Source organism: Erythrolamprus reginae, chromosome 8, assembly GCF_031021105.1.
Source record: "Erythrolamprus reginae isolate rEryReg1 chromosome 8, rEryReg1.hap1, whole genome shotgun sequence".
NCBI lineage: Eukaryota > Metazoa > Chordata > Lepidosauria > Squamata > Dipsadidae > Erythrolamprus > Erythrolamprus reginae.
This window is the reverse complement of record NC_091957.1, coordinates 24,710,173-24,729,238: the sequence shown is the minus strand read 5'-3', so window position 1 is coordinate 24,729,238 and position 19,066 is coordinate 24,710,173. Positions and strand designations below refer to the sequence as shown.

Genomic DNA, 19,066 nt, shown 5'->3' with positions numbered 1-19,066 from the left:
ATACTGATTGGTAAGTGGAGGGCTGCGCTAGTTTCTACTGCTAAGCCAAAATCAGGAATTGGAAAAGTCCCCTTTTTCCAATAAACAGAATTGATTAGAAAGCAGAAGGTTCAAATGGGCACCTGACGAAGTCAGCTGCAACTCATTAAAAAGTTGTGCCTTTTTAAAAAAAGGGTGAATCAGGTAACGTGCAGCTGATAGCGGATCCTATTTGAGATGAGACCACCTTTGTGATGCGCCAGCGGCCTGTGCAGCTGGCACCCGAGTCGAACATTGAGGAAGATGGCAGAGGTTCAACCAGGGCCTTCGGAACCTCCAGCACCTCATAGCAGTGATGAGGAAGAAGAGGATTCTCCTCCTCTTGATGCATGAGCGCGCAGAGCTGCCAGATCTCCTCGGGAGTAAGGTTAATTAGCCACTCCCCTAGTCTACTTAAGAACAGCAGAGGCAGCTGAAAGGCTGCAGGAAACAACAGTTTTCTCTGGTGTATCTGTCCTGAATTGTCTTGTGAATCCTTGTTTCTCTGCTTCAGATTTCTTATCCTGTGCATTTTGCCAAGCCTTTGGAAACTATGTGAGACAGCAAGGACTAATTGCATTGCTTTGAGTTAAGACTATCAGAACTTAGGCCAGCTGCTACTGAAAGTTAATTAGCAGCTGACTTTCTGCAAGAAAGTGTCACTTTTGGATTGATTGATTGATTGATTGATTGATTAATTAGATTTGTATGCCACCCCTCTCCGCATTGTGTGTGTGTCTCCACTGCTAAGCTAGTTATCAGCAGTGGTTCACTGATTAAACTAAGATCATTCAAACAATGTCTTTTTGATACGTTCCAGGTTGTCCAGGGGGAAAGCATTTTGAAATTCCCTGATATTTCCCTGTAACTTGCAATCTAGTTAAGGCGCATCGTAGATGACGTCATACCAAATGGCTAAGCCGTGGAAAAATATCGGTAGCTGAGGAAGCAAGTTGTTGGCAGCTATGTTCATTTTTGCTTGACTCTGCCAGGCAGAGCGATCCGTTTTTTTTAACAACATGATTTTTCTGACTTTTAAACATTCTAATACAATTTGGTTTTCTTCCCTGATTGATTCTGTTTTTTTCACAAATTCCCTAATAATTCCCTGATATTTCCCGAACCGCCAATTTCCCTGATAATGCCGATTTCCCAGTTTCCCAGGTTTATTGGACTGGCAGTCAAAGTCTTGATTTTTAGACTAATCTGTATTCTAGGCTGATTTGAGGGGACACTGCCTGGGAGAAAGAGAGAGACGGTTCAGGTGTGGTAGGTTTCCCAGCCAGTGTCTTTCATTTCTGGCCAACCTACTGTCCATCAGCCTCCAGTTGAGCAAGGGGTCGTATACAAAGGCTTCTAACACAGCCATGACGCTGTCTTTGTGCTCCCGTAAGACTTCCATCACCGTGTGGCAGGTGATTCGGTAGTTTCCATCTAAGCCAGTGACCTAGGTGAGGAAAGGACAAGGGGGGGGGGGGGGGTGTCAGAGTGTCCACAGTGTGACTACTATTCTGAGAAAATCCAGGAGCAAAATACAGTACACGGAGGTTTGTCTTACAAACAGTGGTTCATATACTAGACTTCTATATACGAGGGTCGCCCAGAAAGTAATGCACCACATTTTTTTCTCAGCCTACAGTAATGGTACGAATGCGAAACTTTATATATACATTATTTGAATTGTCAGGAGTGTGTGTGTAAATTTTGCATTTCTTCAGACAGATAGCGTAACTGCAGTAGTGTTTCGAAACAGCGTCTGTAAGTGATGTCATTGAATTTCTCACTGCGGAGAAACTGTTGGGAACATTCACCAATGTTTGTGTACAGTTTATGGAGAATCTGCAGTCGACAGAAGTACGCTTAATTTCTTGGCACAGAGGGTGAGGCCATTAGAGTGCAGAAATGGCATCGTGACCAGAACAAGGAGTGGTATCAACAGGGCATGTGTCTCACTGGAGGAAGGGCATAGAACGGAACAGAGATTACGTGGAAAATAGGGAGTGTAGAAGAAGCATCATTCTTTCTTGTGTGTAGGTTTTATTGTGTTCAATAAATAATTATGAAAAATAAGAAAAAAAAAGTGGTGCATTACTTTCAGGGTGAGGCACTGTTACCCAGTCCTTTGCTGTTTTTATGGTGGCCTTGCGGGCCAGATCTAAGCACCCCGCAGGCCGGATTTGGCCCCCCAGTCCTTGAGTTTAACACCCGTGTTGTAGGATCTGGCTTACCTCCATGGCATTGGTCAACATCCGGGTTAGCCTGAAAGGAATCTTCTCAGGGAATTTCTCTCGGGTCATCGCCACCTGAAATCCAAGCCAAGAAATGAAGAGAGGCTTCACAGTAGGGGAGGGTGAGTGTTGGAGTAACGTTTTGCAGAAACTACCCCACCCAGATAGCCCAAGCAGCTAACCAGCTTGCCTCAGATCAGGATATCAGGAACCTTTGTCTTGAAGATAATTAAAGACATGTACTGCAGAGTTTCTTAGGAAAATATTTACTTCTTTCGTAGCAAACCTACACTAACTATTTAAACTGTAGCTATCTCTCTAGTAGTTACTATACAAAGTACTCACAATTCTCTATCTACTATTCTCTGTTACAATTCTTCAGCTACCACAGGCCACACTAATTCAAAAGCCACTCTAAACCATACTAAGCCACAATACCTTCAATCCAATCCAGAAGCTACACCTATGCAAAGGTGCATTATGTATATATACTTTTGTCAGATTACACTACAATCTGCATATTCACTGTGACTAAGCAGTTTTACAATTCTTCTCTCTGCAATTTGGAATATTGCATCAGGTAGGCTCCAATCCTGACAGTGAGTGCTGAAAGGTATCAAAGCAGAGAAGGATTGTGGTTCAGGTTCCTGAGGTTTTAATTTAAGTTGGCCAAACTGATTTCAGAGCAAAATGTAGTGGGGAGCAAAATGATGGCAGAACTGTTGGTAGAACTGGGTATGTCTAGTCTGATGAAAAGAAGGACCAGGGGAGACGTGATAGCAGTATTCCAATATCTCAGAGGCTGCCTCAAAGAAGAGGGAGTCAGGCTATTCTCCAGGGTAGAACAAGAAGCAATGGGTGGAAACTATTCCAGGAGAGAAACAACTAAGAACTAAGGAGAAATTTCCTGACAGTTAAAACAATTGATCAGTGGAAGGACTTGCCTCCAGAAGTTGTGAATGCTCCAACACTGGAAGTTTTTAAGATGTTCTGCTCTGCCTAAACTTCTGTCTTTTCTGATCTTCATTCCTCTTTGGGTTCAGCTCTTACCTTCCCACAGTGGAAATGCCTGAAGGACCCACGTTTGAATTAACGCAAAAAGAAAGTGATCAGGCCTCTATCTGTGTCTTGTTGCTTCAGCCCTCGGTGGATATGAAATAAGGAGTGGTTTTTCTTTGTCTTTATCTTAACTGAGTTCTTCATTTTCTAAAAAACAAATCCAACCACCTTACCTCAAAGCAATCTCCAAAATCGATGTGCAGGATTTTGCCACTTAGCCGGTCCAGCATAAGGTTGGAGGGATGCCTGTTTGAAGGCAATTTGTGGACAATTTGTGGCAGGAACTCAGAATGTCACATCCTATACTTAACACACACTGCTCCCCAAACTATTAAATAAAGTATAATTCTGCTCGGCTTTTCTTTCCATAACTTCGTATCCACAATTAGTTTGTATTATCTATGGGCACTGAATACAATTCAGCAAATTGGCTTGCATCCCTGTTATTAATTATGATTTATTAATAGCTGATGTCTGTGAACAGGGGAGGGATCGTGGACGCCTATTTTTGCTCTTTTAGGGAAATAAATTTAATTTCACTTGCCTGTCACCAAGACCCAAAATGTAGCCAACCATCGACATCACAGCTAATGAACGAGTGTAATTTGTTCTTCGGTCAAACCACACCTACGGAGAAAGAGTGTTTCAAAAAGTGGGTGATTTATGCTCAATTGGGACTACTTTTCTTTTTTCAGAAAATAATGTGGAACAGCAGCTATTTCAGCTCTTAACACGGATATTTGAAAATGAGAAGTGACCATTGATTGGATTGTTTTATCCGTGTGACAATTTATCCAGGTTTTTGCTCTAATCTTGACTGGTAAGACAAGAAGCATTTTCGGGGTTGGTAAGAAGGACCAGGAACGGGCCCTAGCTGTACCTCTGAGCTGGGGCTCTTCAGCCATAGAAGCTTGGCCAGGTCATCACCTGCCGTGTTGTTGACCGCGTGTTCAAACACTTCCACCTTTTGCATTAGAGTGAGATGATCATAATCAGGAGCCATCTAAGAAGAATCAGATTAACAGCATCCATTAGCTGTTTATAATTCTTTTTCAGGGAGGAGAAAAAAAGTGTGAACAGGTAGGAAGGAAATGCAGGAGCTGTTCTGAGATGGAGTGTGGCCACTGCTCCAGAGAGCAAAATGAACGGCATAGGTCCATGGAAATTCTCAGTCATCCAAAGGTGCTTTTTTTTCAAGAGGCCACTGGACTTTCTAGATTTCATATCTTTTTAATAATAAATTTTATTAATTATTGCAATAACATAATAAAAACAACAACACACTACACAAAAACAGTGCACAGTGATATGTGCTCCCGCCACCCAACATCATTCATTCTATCCCTCCACCAAATGAGGGTGTACTGATTTATAATATTTTAATCCAGGAATATTAGCATATTTACAAAATATAGAGTGATTCCAATTTATCCTTTATAACTCGGTCTCGAATTCTACTGACCATAAAACCTCTAACCCTGTCCCATCTTCCCATCAGTTTTTTCACTTCATTTTCACTGATCATATTCATTTTGGTATCCATAATTTCAAATTGAATGTGTTCCATCATGTATCCACTTTCTGGATTTTCTGTGAAGGCGTTTCGCTTCTCCTCCAAGAAGCTTCCTCAGCTCTTTTTCAAGGGGCCACTGGACTTTCTGGGTTTTTCTTTGAAGAAGTTTCCCTTCTCCTCCAAGAAGCTTCTTCAGCCCTGACTGGATGGTGGGGAATAAAAGAAGGATTCAACAGTCCATCTTCATTTAAAAGACAAAGGCCACTCTTTGGAAGGCAGCAAAGTCCACATTTTGGACAGAGAGGACTGCTGGTTTGAAGGAGGGATCCAAGAGACTATTTATGTCCAAATTGAACAGCCCTCCCTCAACAGAGGGGGAGGGACACGACCGGTGAAGGGTTGCCAGATCTTCCTGCTACCGGTGCGCTCCACGTGCCGCTCTGCGTGTCCAGCGTGCATGCGCGCCCGAACGAGATTTTGCTTCTGCGCATATGCAGAAATCTTATGAGGGGACATGTGCACTTGCAAGATTTTGGCAGGTTTTTTGCTTCCATTCATGCACCAAAAATAGTTGAAATCTTTTGCGCCCATGCATCCTTGTGCAAGATTTTGCTTCCTACGCATGTGCAGAAGCAAAATCCTGCTCAGCCGCATGGAGCTGCGCATGCAGCTTCATTTTCGCTACTAGAACGCCTCCCCCCCCCCCCCCTTGTCCAAGTAGGAACCCAATACTGGATACGACATCACCTATCTCCAGTCTACAACACAGTCCTTTCAGCAGTTCCAAGAAGGCTTCACACCTATTTGCACCACTCGGGACACAGATAAACCTCCAAGCGACCTCGATGACCCTCTGAAAGGATGCCAATGACCAGCTGTCTGCAAGGAGTATAAATCTTTGCATTCCCAGCCATCCAGTCCGAGCTGAGGAAGCTTCTTGGATGAGAAGTGAAACATCTTCAAAGGCAAACCAGAAAGTCCGGTGGCCTCTTGGGGAAAAAAACCAAAACACCTTTGGGAGAACTGCGCAATGTTTTCAAGCTGTTTCCTCAGCCTGAGATTCGGGGACAAAATTCACGAGTTGCAAAACTCCTGAAGATTAAGTAGATAGCAGACGCTTACCCTCAGCATAATGCGATGCTCAATGTTGAGTAGAATCTTCTTCTTCTCCCGGTAATCTCGGATCAGAGCGTGCAGAGTGTCGCAGTGAGGCACCCAGCCTATAAGCCCAGAGTTGGTGGAGAGAGGGATCACCGCATAGCGCTGGATGCTAGAAGAGAAGAAAGGAGAACAATGTTGTGGCCCGCCAGCAGAGCTGGTAGCAGATTTGGAGAGTGAGGAAGTTGGGGAGGAACATGGGCTTGTCCTGGAGTCTGGGGAAGGCTCGGATGGGTGCTCTACGTCAGAGGCAGAGAGGGGGCCATGGCTGTCTGATAGTTATCAGCTGCCTTCGGAATCAAACATCAGCGAAGCAAACGAACAGCTGGAGCTTATTCCCAGTGTACGCCTGCACAAAGTTGCCAGAAGAAGGAAACATCTTAGGAATAAGGGTTGACTTGGGAATAAGGCCACAGATTGACGATTGATGATGCATTGCCCATCCCATAGGGAATAAAAAAGCAAATATGGCAAAAAAAAATCCTAAAAGGACTCAATATCTGCTGCTAGAATATCCTATGCCCAATTTTAGAAAAACAAAACAACTCCATCAGAAAACAACACTATAGATAAAATTTACAAATGCGTAGAAATGGATAAAATGATGATGGAAATTAAGGGAATAAGTGATATAGAATTTGATGAGACATGGAATAAGGTACAACTGGATAGAGAATAGAAACACAGTAGTATGATACAATGTGTTAGGGCACACAAACATAGTTAAACACATAGGTATTATCTATTTTTCTATCTGTTTGCCTATTGATATCCCTATACTCTCATATGGATATAAATCTATACTTATCCATCTATCTATTCTATTTACAAAATTCCCTAGAAAAAATAATAATAAATACAATGTATAGAGTACTGTAAAACAATGAAATACAATGAAATGGATAAAGATCTGTAAAAGACTATTGTATATATACTGCTCAAAAAAATAAAGAGAACACTCAAATAACCCATCCTAGATCTGAAAGAATGAAATATTCTCATTGAATAATTTGTTCTGTACAAAGTTGAATGTGCACAACAGCATGTGAAATTGATTGTTAATCAGTGTCGCTTCCTTAGTGGACAGTTTGATTTCACAGACGTTTGATTTACGTGGAGTTATATTTATAGTTATTTAAGTGTTCACTTTATTTTTTAGCAGTGTATTTTTAATCTACAAAATCTAATAAATAAATCTTTCTTTAAAAAAGAGCAAAAGGGGAGGGATGTTTGCAGTTCATTTTGGCAAAGATCTGTTTCTGCATTCTTGCCAAGTATTGTCTGTTATAGTGTGGAGTCTGAAAGATATTGGCTTGGCAGTTGATAAAGGTCAGTAATTTGGAAATATCTTGAAAAACTGTTGGCCGGGACTTTGCTGGAAAGGAATTCACTGTAAACTAAATAAAAGGGGTTTGATCGGGACGTGGAGTGAGTTCTATGCTTTTGGGGAAGCCCAGGTCAGAACCGAGGAGAATACACATTGAAAAGACTGGGATTTGTGCTCACATACAAATGGGATTAAAAAATGTGCTCCCAGACACATGGGGGCCGAAGTACGTGCTGCTCTAATGAATTTGCACAATCTGTTGGCTTAGCTGGAGCAGCCTGTCACCATGGCCAAATTGGGCATCCCATCTGCGGGCATTGGCAATGTCCCATCCTTAAAATTGGATTACTATCTATTGCAGCATTCAATAAAGTCTAGTAAAGTTATGGCAACTCCACCAAAGGTCTCTTCTCTCATTTACACCTCTAGACCTTCAGCTTCTGTACTGCTCAAAAAAATAAAGGGAACACTCAAATAACACATCCAAGATCTGAATGAATGAAATACAGTGGTAACCTCTACCTAAGAATGCCTCTACTTAAGAACTTTTCTAGATAAGAACTGGGTGTTCAAGATTTTTTTGCCTCTTCTTAAGAACCATTTTCTACTTAAGAACCCGAGCCCGGAAAAATTTCCCAGGAAATTTGAGAGCGGCATGAAGGTCCGGCCAGTTTCCTGCCATTCCCCCTGGGTTTCTCTCTGTGGCACAGTGTATGGGAGGCAGCCTCGCGCTGGGTGTACGGGAGGCGCATGCTCCTCCTCACCGCCTCAGAGTCCCCCCCCCCCCTTTTTTTTAATGCCTTAGTTTTGGATTTTTTTGATTCCCCTCACCTCACCTTTTTCCTTCGGCAGCGACTGTCCTCCTCTTCTTCCTCCTCCTCCTCCCACCCAAATTCCGAGCTTTTATTTCTTTCCTAATGGGTTTGCACGCATTATTTGCTTTTACATTGATTCCTATAGGAAAAATTGCTTCTACTTACAAACTTTTCTACTTAAGAACCTGGTCACGGAATGAATTAAGTTCTTAAGCAGAGTACCACTGTATTCTCACTAAATATTTCATTTGCACAACTATTCCATTTGCACAACAGCATGTGAAATCAATCAGTGTTGCTTCCTAAGTGGACAGTTTGATTTCACAGAAGTTTGATTTACTTGGAGTTATATTCTGTTGTTTAAGTGTTCCCTTTATTTTTTTTTGAGCAATGTTCAAAGTGATACATTTCTAGTTTTCTCCTTTGCATGCCAAAGGAGATCTTGCCCCCCATCTTTTCTAACAAGCCATCTATGCTGGCTGGGATGAAGGCACCTGAGGTTTTTACGGAGGGACGTGGGGTCGTTGGCGAGGAGAGTATTCACAAGGCCAAAGAGCTGCATCACTCTTTCGTCCTGGCGAAGATCTTCATGTCCTTTCAGAAGAAACACAAACTCGTGCCCGTTGCTTCCTGTGGAAGAGGAAAAAAAGATCTCTTCAGGTGTGCGGAACTGGTGGAAGCCAAGAAAGGACTTGTATTCGAGGCGAATTAGAAGATGGCACAGTGGTTAGAATGCAGTACTGCAGGCTACTTCTGCAGACTCCCGGCTGCCAGCAGTTCGAGTCTCACCAGGCTCAAAGTAGACTCAGCCTTCCGAAATGGATAAAATGAGAACCCAGATTGTTGGGGGCAAGAGGCTGACTCTGTAAACTGCTTGGAGGGGAATGTAAAGCACTGTGAAGCAGTATAGAAGTCTCAGTGATATTGCTATCTTCCTTCCTTCCTTCCTTCCTTCCTTCCTTCCTTCCTTCCTCCCTTCCTTCCTTCCTCCCTTCCTCCCTCCCTCCCTCCCTCCCTATCTCCCAATGGTTAGAATACAGTATTACAAGCTAGTTCTGCCCACTGCCAGTTTGATCCTGACTGGCTCAAGTTTGACTCAACCTTCCTTCCAAGGTGGGTAAAATTTAGATATTGAAACTGGTATTTGGGACGGCCACAATCCGATAATAACTACTTAGAAAGGACAAAGGAAAAGAACTAGGTGGACTTTAAACCAAGAAATATTGAACGAAAATGAAATTATCTATAGAAAAAGAAATGAAAAATGAGGACCCAGATTGTTGTGGGCAATAGGCTGACTCTGTAAACCACTTAAGAGAGGGATGTAAAGCACTATGGTTTAAGTGCCTTTTTTAAGCTAATTATGAACAGGGCAAAATATACTAGAATAAAACAAAACTAGAACAAAACAGAGATGAATTGGACTTTTACAAAGCCTGAGGAAAATGGTACTATTTAATACTATTTAATATCTACACGAAACCGCTGGGTGAGATCATCCAAGGGCATGGGGTGAGGTATCATCAGTATGCAGATGATACCCAGTTGTACATCTCCACCCCTTGTCCAGTCGGCGAAGCAGTGGAAGTGATGTGCCGGTGCCTGGAGGCTGTTGGGGTCTGGATGGGTGTCAACAGACTCAAGCTCAACCCGGATAAGACGGAGTGGCTGTGGGTTTTGCCTCCCAAGGACAATTCCATCTGTCCGTCCATCACCCTGGGGGGGGGGAGTCACTAACCCCCTCAGAGAGGGTTCGCAACTTGGGCGTCCTCCTCGATCCACAGCTCACATTAGAGAAACATCTTTCACCTGTGGCGAGGGGGGCGTTTGCCCAGGTTCGCCTGGTGCACCAGTTGCGGCCCTATTTGGACTGGGAGTCACTGCTCACAGTCACTCATGCCCTCATCACCTCGAGGCTCGACTACTGTAATGCTCTCTACATGGGGCTACCTTTGAAAAGTGTTCGGAAACTTCAGGTCGTGCAGAATGCAGCTGCGAGAGCTCTCATGGGCTTTCCTAAATTTGCCCATGTCACACCAACACTCCGCAGTCTGCATTGGTTGCCGATCAGTTTCCGGTCACAATTCAAAGTGTTGGTTATGACCTATAAAGCCCTTCATGGCACTGGACCAGAATATCTCCGGGACCGCCTTCTGCCGCACGAATCCCAGCGACCAGTTAGGTCCCACAGAGTTGGCCTTCTCCGGGTCCCGTCAACTAAACAATGTCGTTTGGCGGGACCCAGGGGAAGAGCCTTCTCTGTGGCGGCCCCGACCCTTTGGAACCAACTCCCCCCAGATATCAGAGTTGCCCCCACCCTCCTAGCCTTTCGTAAGCTCCTTAAAACCCACCTCTGTCGTCAGGCATGGGGGAATTGACATGTTCCCTCCCCCTAGGCTTATAAAATTTATGCATGGTACGCTAGTGTGTATGATTGGTTTTAATTTGTGGTGTTTTTTAAATTAATTTAAATATTGGATTTGTCTTACATTGTATTGCTATTGCTGTGAGCCGCCCCGAGTCTGCGGAGAGGGGCGGCATACAAATCTGATTAAACTTAAACTTAAACTTAAACTATTGGCTCAAAATACAAAAAAATACTTAAATATCATCAAAAAAACCCCTAATATTAATTTTGCTCTTTATCAACACAACAGATGAAATGAAAACAATTTATATTGTAGACTACAGAAGCTATCGATCGAGACGTGTACTGAAGACTCTCTTCAAACCCTACAAACCAAATTTCAAACGACTTCATTAACACAAACACACAATAACTATTAAAGATCACATACATACACCTAAACCTAATAAAAACTTCATTGTAAACAATCAACAGTGAATAGTAGTATACATCCACTATAGAAACTGAAATCATAGGTCTTAATATTGAAATGTCAACTAGATAGTTGACATACTATCCCTTTCTCTCTTTCTCTTTAATCTTTGACTTTCCCTTAATTTTCATTCCTTTCCCCTTTTATATTATGTTATATTGTCTATTTTGTGATGTTTTTAATGTATATATTTAATTAGGATTATTTCTTTTAAAAACATCAAAAACATCATCAAAAAAGCACAACAAAGAATGTTCTTTCTGCGCCAACTCAGGAAGCTCAAACTGCCCATGGAGCTGCTGATACAGTTCTACAGAGGAATCACTGAGTCTGTCATCTGCACCTCTATATCTGTCTGGTTTGGTGCTGCAACCCAACAAGACTGACCCAGACTTCAGAGGAGAATCAGAACTGCAGAAAAAACAATTGCTGCCAATTGCCTTCCATTGAGGACCTGTATACTGCACGAGTCAAAAAGAGGGCGGGGAAAATATTTACTGACCCCTCGCATCCTGGACACAAACTGTTTCAACTCCTACCCTCAAAATGTCGCTACAGAGCACTGCACACCAAGACAACTAGACACAAGAACAGTTTTTCCCCGAAGGCCATCACTTTACCAAACAAATAATTCCCTCAACACTGTCAGACTTTTTACTAAGTCTGCACTTCTATTTCTACTAGTTTTTTCTCACCATTTCTATCATCCTTTTCCTCCCACTTAGGACTGTATGACTGTAACTTGTTGCTTGTATCCTAAGATTTTTATTAATATTGATTAGTTTCTTCATTGCTTATTTGACCCCTATGACAATCATTAAGTGTTGTACTACATGTTTCTTGACAAATGTATATTTTCTTTTATGTACACTGAGAGCATCTGCACCAAAGACAAATTCCTTGTGTGTTCAATCGCACTTGGCCAATAAAGAATTCTATTCTATTTTATTCTATCCTATTCTATTCTATGCTATCCTATCCTTAAAATAACCAAAATTCTGAAGGCCAAAAGTTTGCTAATCCTTCCCAAGCTTCTTCAACTGTCAATACATCCATTAATTTAACACTTCTACTTTTTTAGCCTGGTTGTCTTTTATGGCTGGTCTGGCTGGCCTCCTTAAAGGATCTGCTCACGATCTGGAGAGCTACAAGCAATTGATTTGCTCTGCATCCCGAGTGGTACATGAATGGGATATGGCTGCCCAAGGAACCATTGCATCTGCTTTGCTCTTCTGAACGTGATACCTTTTTAATTGGATTGCCGTTCTGCAAGAGAGAACCGGCAATTGGTACATCTGGAACCGGGGCAACTCAGTCACGGTCAAGAGAAGCCAAGAGAAGTCAGGAGGCCTCTAAGAAGCCCCGAAAAGCTTCCTTTGCCAATTTCTCACCCATTAAAGTCAACTTCCTCGGCCTCTGTTTAGAGGTGATGACTTGCAGGGAGGGCGCGATGGACTGAATGCGGATGATCTGCTGATTTGGGTCGTATGTCCCCGGAACAGCCAGCTCCAAATCACGGCACATCAGGAGTTTGGGGGAAACGTACTGGAGCTCCAAAGAAGTCAGCTGTTGTCGGCCAGACGGGAAACAAGCAAAAGCAGTTGTTTAGGACGCGTTCTGAAGGAGAAATGGGGGGAGAGGGGGAATAATCCGCAGAGGGGATGAGGATCCTTTTTCCACAGACCTGAGGCAGCTGCTTGGAGATGCGCCGGAAGACGTGGTAATAGAGATCCCAAGCCTGGGTGAGATCCTTGACATTTCCCGATTTCATATATTTCCGGCACCATTCTTGGGCCTCCATCAGATCTCTGCCATAAGCCTGCGGGGAAAGAGTTGCTCTGGGCTTAATGGGCAGATCAAAGGCAGATTGTGTGGATCAGCCGCCTACAAATGTCTTCCCTCTCCTCCTTCCCTTGGAAAAGCAATCATTTGTGCTTTCTCTTTCCTGATCCTCAACCAGAGCTATTGCTCGCACATTCATTCATTCATTCATTCATTCATTCATTCATTCATTCATTCATTCATTCATTCATTCAACTGGATTTCTAGGCCGCCCTTCTCCAGTGCACTCAGGATGGCTGACATCTTAAAATTAATACAAAAATACAATATACGAAGGTAAAGCGCCACATTTTTTTTCTCAGCCTACAGTAATGGTACGAATGCAAAACTTTACATATACATTATTTGAATGCGTGTGTAAATTTTTGCGTTTCTTCAGACAGATAGTGTAGCTGCAGCAGTGTTTCAAAATGGTGTCTGTAACTAATAATAATAATAATAATGATAATAATAATAATAATAATAATAATAATAATAATAATAATAATACAGAGTTGGAAAGGACCTTGGAGGTCTTCTAGTCCAACCCCCTGCTTAGGCAGGAAGCCCTACACTACTTCATCCAACATCTGCTTAAAATCTTCCAGTGTTGTGGCATTCACAACTTCTGGAGGCAAGGTGTTTCACTGATCAACTGTTCTGACTGTCGGGAAATTTGGAAAAGCGATGTATGTTACAAACAGCGTGACATCATTGAATTTCTCACTGCGGAGGAAGAAACTGTTGGGAACATTCACAAACGTTTGTGTACAGTTTATGGAGAATCTGCATGGATCTGAATGGATGCTATTCGCGGAAGACATTTTGAGGATGACAAAGAGGTGATTCGCACAGGGCAGAAATGGCTTCGTGACTAGAACAAGGAGTGGTATCCACAGGGCATACACGCCCTTGTGTCTCACTGGAGGAAGGCCATAGAACGGGATGGAGATTACGTGGAAAAATAGGGAGTGTAGAAGAAACATCATTCTTTCTTGTGTGTAAGTTTCACTGAGTTCAATAAATAATAGTTGAAAAAGAAGTGGTGCATTACTTTCTTGACAACCCTCATATAAGAAACCCAATATAAAATCTAGTATAAAACTCCAAGAATTAAAACCATTCAACTAAAAGAAACCAGTCACACTCATTCTCTCATACTGTCAGCTGGAGCTGGTGGCAATGCTCAATAGCTCCAGGCCTGCCGCAGAGGTGTGTTTTTAGAGCCTTATGAAAGGCCGGGAGGGTGGGGGACGGTGCGAATCTTGAGGGGGAGTTGATTCCAAAGGGCTGGAGCTGCCACAGAAAAGGCTCTTCCCCTAGGACCCGCCAGGCGACCCTGATTGGCTGATAGGACCTGGAGAAGGACCTTTGTGGCAGTGAAGGGCTGCAAAAAAATTTACTACCACATTGTGGCCGTGGCTTATTTTGTGGGTATGGCTTGCTGGCCATTTGACCAGGTGGGAATGGCTTGATGATTGTGTGACCGGAGGGGGTGGATTAAAGGTCCTGTGACTGGCTTAAAGGTGACCAACTTGACATCACTCATGTCAAGGGTTTGGCCTCTCCTCGCCTCAAAGAGATACAATTTCCCTATCTATTTACTATTACTGAACAGCCAAAATATACTATTTAATTCTATGCCTATATGCCATATCTGTACATACAGGCACACAAAAATATATACTGCTCAAAAATAATAATAAAGGGAACACTCAAAGAACACATCCTAGATCTGAATGAATGAAATCTTCTCATTGAATACTCTGTTCTGTACAAAGTTGAATGTGCACAACAGCATGTGAAATTGATGGCCAGTCAATGTTGCTTCCTAAGTGGACAGTTTGATTTCACAGAAGTTTGATTTACTTGGAATTATATTGTGTGGTTTAAGTGTTCCCTTTATTTTTTTGAGCAGTGTACATTATCTGCTATATTAAGTGTATGTGTATGTACACACAAGCATACACAGCTCTTCTAAAATTATACACATTCAATCTCATTTATCACGATAGGAAAAACATACCCAGAGCCCAAAAGGGAAAAAAAGAAAAAAAATCAAATGTTTTCTACTGGCTCTGTGTACCTGACCATACCCATAGGAGCCCATCACTGCTCTATCCTGCCACTGGGATATATGAGGCTCATGGCTTCTGGCTGACCACTAAGAGGTCTCTGATGTGCATTTTGTCATTCATTACGCCAGACGGAAGGCTGTCCATTCAGGCCAGTATTCCTTAAATTCTTGGGGGTCTACTTTATTATGGGCAGAGCTGGGCCTTTAATCTGTTTCTCTCTTTTGTCGCTACCTGATTGAAGGAGGTTTCCTTGAGAGTCTGGGGTCCTCGCTCCATCATGGCATGCAGCGGCTCGAGCACTTCGAACATCCCCTTCACGTTCCTCTCCCCGAAGTAGAGGCGAGACGCTTCCTCCAGCCCTTCGTGCCACATCTCGTGCCACAGGATGGCCACGCGGATCAGCTCTTCACTCACCTGGTGGCAGAGGAAAGAGAAGAGCCCCCCAGGAGAGGTTAAAAGGCAAAAGGAGAAGGGGGAGGATGCTGGCATTCAACTGCTTGGGAGGCTCAGTCTCTTTGCTATGTCAGGCTTAGCAATCCTGGGTGATATTTCATTGTAGTACCATATAAAGTGAAAAGTAGAATGTATTACAGTGGTACCTCTACCTAAGAACACCTCTACTTATGAACTTTTGTAGATAAGAACCGGGTGTTCGAGATTTTTTTGCCTCTTCTCAAGAACCGTTTTCCACTTACAAACCCGAGCCTCCGAAACTGTAACCGGAAAAGGCAGGGAGAAGCCTCTGTGGGGCCTCTCTAGGACTCTCCTGGGAGGAAACAGGGTCGGGAAAAGTGGGGAGAAGCTTCCGTGGGGCCTCTCTAGGAATCTCCTGGGAGGAAACAGAGCCGCCACCCTCACGGAACAAATTAAGTTTGTAAATAAAGGTACCACTGTATAAGGTAGAAGGTAGAATGTAAGCATGCTAATGCTGAATCATTGGGTGTGAACTGCAACCTGATTGGACCAGGGCATTATAATATGCAGATCAACTGTGTGGTCGTTGTGGTCGTTTGCTGTTGATGGTGGTTGTTAGTTGGCTGGCAGGAGCAGTTTGAGCATGAGTTAGATATTGAGTAGAACTGAGATAGTGATACGAAGAAACCTGGGTTGGTTTAGTGTCTACTAGAAACCTGGATTGGTTTTGTATCTATATGTAACCTGGATTGGTTGAATATCCACTTGTAAGTAAGCTGAATAGAGCTGATGTAAAGTTCCTGTATATAGAAGACTGAAGATATTTTTCACTGAAGAGTAAACTACTGTTTTATAAAATGTGTCTTCATCATTTATCTGGTTCATTAAATTGACACAGTATATTCTGATATCTTATCTAGTTGTCCTGTGTTACCATACATATATATACCCGGACATACTGAAGCGTCCCTATGTTTGAGAGTCTGGGGTCATAAAACTTATCAGGAAAGACTTCATGAACTCAATCTGTATAGTCTGGAGGACAGACGGGAAAGAGGGGACATGATCGAAACAGTTAAATATATTAAAGGGTTCAATAAGGTTCAGGAGGGAAGTGTTTTTAATAGGAAAGTGAACACAAGGACAAGGGGACACAATCTGAGGTTAGTTGGGGGAAAGAGCAGAAGCAACATGAGAAAATATTATTTGACTGATAGAGTAGTAGATGCTTGGAACAAACTTCCAGCAGACGTGGTTGGGAAATCCACAGGAACTGAATTTAAACATGCCTGGGATAAACATATATCCATCCTAAGATAAAATACAGGAAATAGTATAAGGGCAGACTAGATGGACCATGAGGTCTTTTTCTGCCGTCAATCTTCTATGTTTCTATGTTCTCCACTCCACCCTACTGGATTCAATAAGGCCAGGTTGAAAGAAATACTCCCCTCTCAGTAGTGGAAGATTGGTGTCTCGATCCTACACCAATTTAGAAAATATATCCTTATTTATTTATTTATTGGATTTACATGCCGCCCCTCTCCGAGGACTCAGGGTGGCTTACAGCATATGAAAGAAACAATAAAACACAGTGGCTAAATCCAATTAATTAAAACTAACTAAACTACTCTAAAATCCTAATCATATTAAATCAGCTAATGGTACATATTATCACATTTGGTGAACATGTTTGGAAACAAAAAATTCTGGTCTATGATTAAAAATTTAAAAAAAATATTTTTTTTTTTAAAAAATCATAAATTTAAATTATAAAATAGAACCAAAACCAGTAATGTACCTTTTAGGAATTATTAGACAACATAGAAAAGCAGATTATTATTTAATAGCACACATATTAACAGCGGTGAGATTGGTTTTTGTGCAAAACTGGAAAAAAGAAAACATACCAAGCAAAGAGATGGTGATTAGGAAAATGTTAGAATGTGCAAAATTAAGCAAGCTTACATTAGAATTATATGTGAATTTATATTAAGATTGTTGATCTTGTTGTTACGGGGGGGTTTTTCCTGTTTGTTCCTGTCTTGTGTTTTCAATATTTTTTTTTTTTAAAGAGTGAGCCTAGAGTTTGCATAGCAGAAATAGCTATAGCTACAGCATCAGAGATCTAACCCAGACGGACTGCTAGAGGGAGTCACACAATTGTTCTCAAGGGATGCGTAAAGCGGCTTTTTACACAATCCCAGCATCTGTAACAAAAGGGATCCTTTGTGGTCTTTGGCCTCTAGCTCCCTTTCACATTTCTTCTCTTAGCAACAGCAGAGACTATGCAGGGAAGCACAAGAGCTTCAACCAGACTGGCAATTTCTCCAGATTTTAGGAAAGTATCTCATCCTCTGCCCAAGCTTATTTTAAGTGGAGTTTAGGGAACCGGCATATAGTGGTTACGGTTCTGAAGAGGGGCAACAGCTTGGAAGAGATGATCCAAATAGGGATTGTAAAAGTTAATAAGCCAGAGCAGAACCATATGTACCGTGAAGAGACAGATGGGTGGAAAAACTGGTTTTTTAAAATAAAAATATACTAATAGGTTTTTTTTTAAATTCACTTTTCCAGAGCCCTGATCAAGTTCTTTCAAAATCTACATAGTATTAAAAAAAAAACAGTGTTTGCGAAACTGAATAAAATAATAAAAGGGAAGAAGAGCGTTTCTACAAAGGCAAAACTGGTAATTGGGAGTGAACTGGGAAGGCGAAGTGAATCGAAATGATGCAAATCGGTGAAGATCAGGACGAGGGTATAAAAGAACAAACCAGTTTGTTCCCTGTGGTTTTGCAGTGCGGAAAAAAAGATGGCAGGGAATTGTATATATTACCCACCATCATGGCTTGTTGGACGAGCGTGTTGCTGTGTTCGCACATATTTTTCAAAATCTTGTTAGCAGCGTTGTGCCGGGCTGTCGTTGTTGACTTTGAGGCAACTGTCAGTGGATAAATCAGAGCCTATAGGAGAGACCAGAAAAAAAGGAATTAATCAATGCTTGGATGGTTTGGAGTGTGTGTGTGTGTGTGTGTGTGTAGGGTGGTCTCACCTGGGGATGGTACCTTCCAATATCAGTGAGCAGCTGGTAAATGAGCCGTCCCACCAACGGCCGGGGGGTGTCGATTCTTGCAATCAGTTGTGGAATCACCTGATTGTTTTCAGGGGAGCAAGAGGAGGAGAGATAAGGAGGGGGAAATTAATCTACCCCTTCTTTAATTTCAATTCAATTTATTACAGTCATAGACCAGAACTAAACAAAAACACTCAACAAATGTACAATCAGAAGTTGTAAAATAATAAATAACAGATAAAATCTATGATAAAATCCAGTCTTGTCAATTACACATGGCCTACAAATACTAAAATTACAATCTGTAAACTGTGAGGCCTGTAGTCAGTTTAATATTAAAAAGGGAAAGGAATAAGCAGGGGTTACCACATTTGTCGTATAAATTATGTAGATCTAAGGTCACATGGTTGGGTATGTCCAGATGTGATCCAAAGCCACATATGGGTGCTCAGTTCACATTATGCTGTTAGCATAAATTAGTATAAGTTAGCATGAGTTTTGAACCCTAGGTTTGCAAACACAGAACTCTGGGTAGGCCTGAAGGCCTGGGGAAATTCTAACCTGGGGAAATTCAAACATGTAACAGGACACCTCAAAGCCTACTGCCAAAACTTCCCTAGATTTGTTGTTGCATTTTGTAACATTATGAATGCTTATTTTCATTCTGTATGAATGACCACATCATGTAAACTGCACATGTACAGAGCAAAAGTTGGTTAGAG

The 19,066-nt window shown here is 42.1% G+C and overlaps 1 protein-coding gene across 3 annotated transcripts in view; it reads right to left on the bottom strand.

Moving 5' to 3' along the window:
* The window catches only part of MTOR (mechanistic target of rapamycin kinase), a 104,499-nt gene that overhangs the window by 8,125 nt on the left and 77,308 nt on the right, over window positions 1–19,066 (bottom strand). For all 3 annotated transcript variants that reach the window (XM_070759272.1, XM_070759274.1, XM_070759273.1), the window contains 12 exons: window positions 18,324–18,422; window positions 18,112–18,234; window positions 15,089–15,271; window positions 12,643–12,777; window positions 12,350–12,524; window positions 8,613–8,748; window positions 5,941–6,088; window positions 4,186–4,308; window positions 3,850–3,932; window positions 3,479–3,551; window positions 2,247–2,321; window positions 1,330–1,465 (listed from right to left, as the gene is read on the bottom strand). In XM_070759272.1, coding sequence (XP_070615373.1) covers window positions 1,330–1,465; window positions 2,247–2,321; window positions 3,479–3,551; window positions 3,850–3,932; window positions 4,186–4,308; window positions 5,941–6,088; window positions 8,613–8,748; window positions 12,350–12,524; window positions 12,643–12,777; window positions 15,089–15,271; window positions 18,112–18,234; window positions 18,324–18,422 — 1,489 coding nt within the window. The remainder of the gene's footprint in view (window positions 1–1,329; window positions 1,466–2,246; window positions 2,322–3,478; window positions 3,552–3,849; window positions 3,933–4,185; window positions 4,309–5,940; window positions 6,089–8,612; window positions 8,749–12,349; window positions 12,525–12,642; window positions 12,778–15,088; window positions 15,272–18,111; window positions 18,235–18,323; window positions 18,423–19,066) is intronic.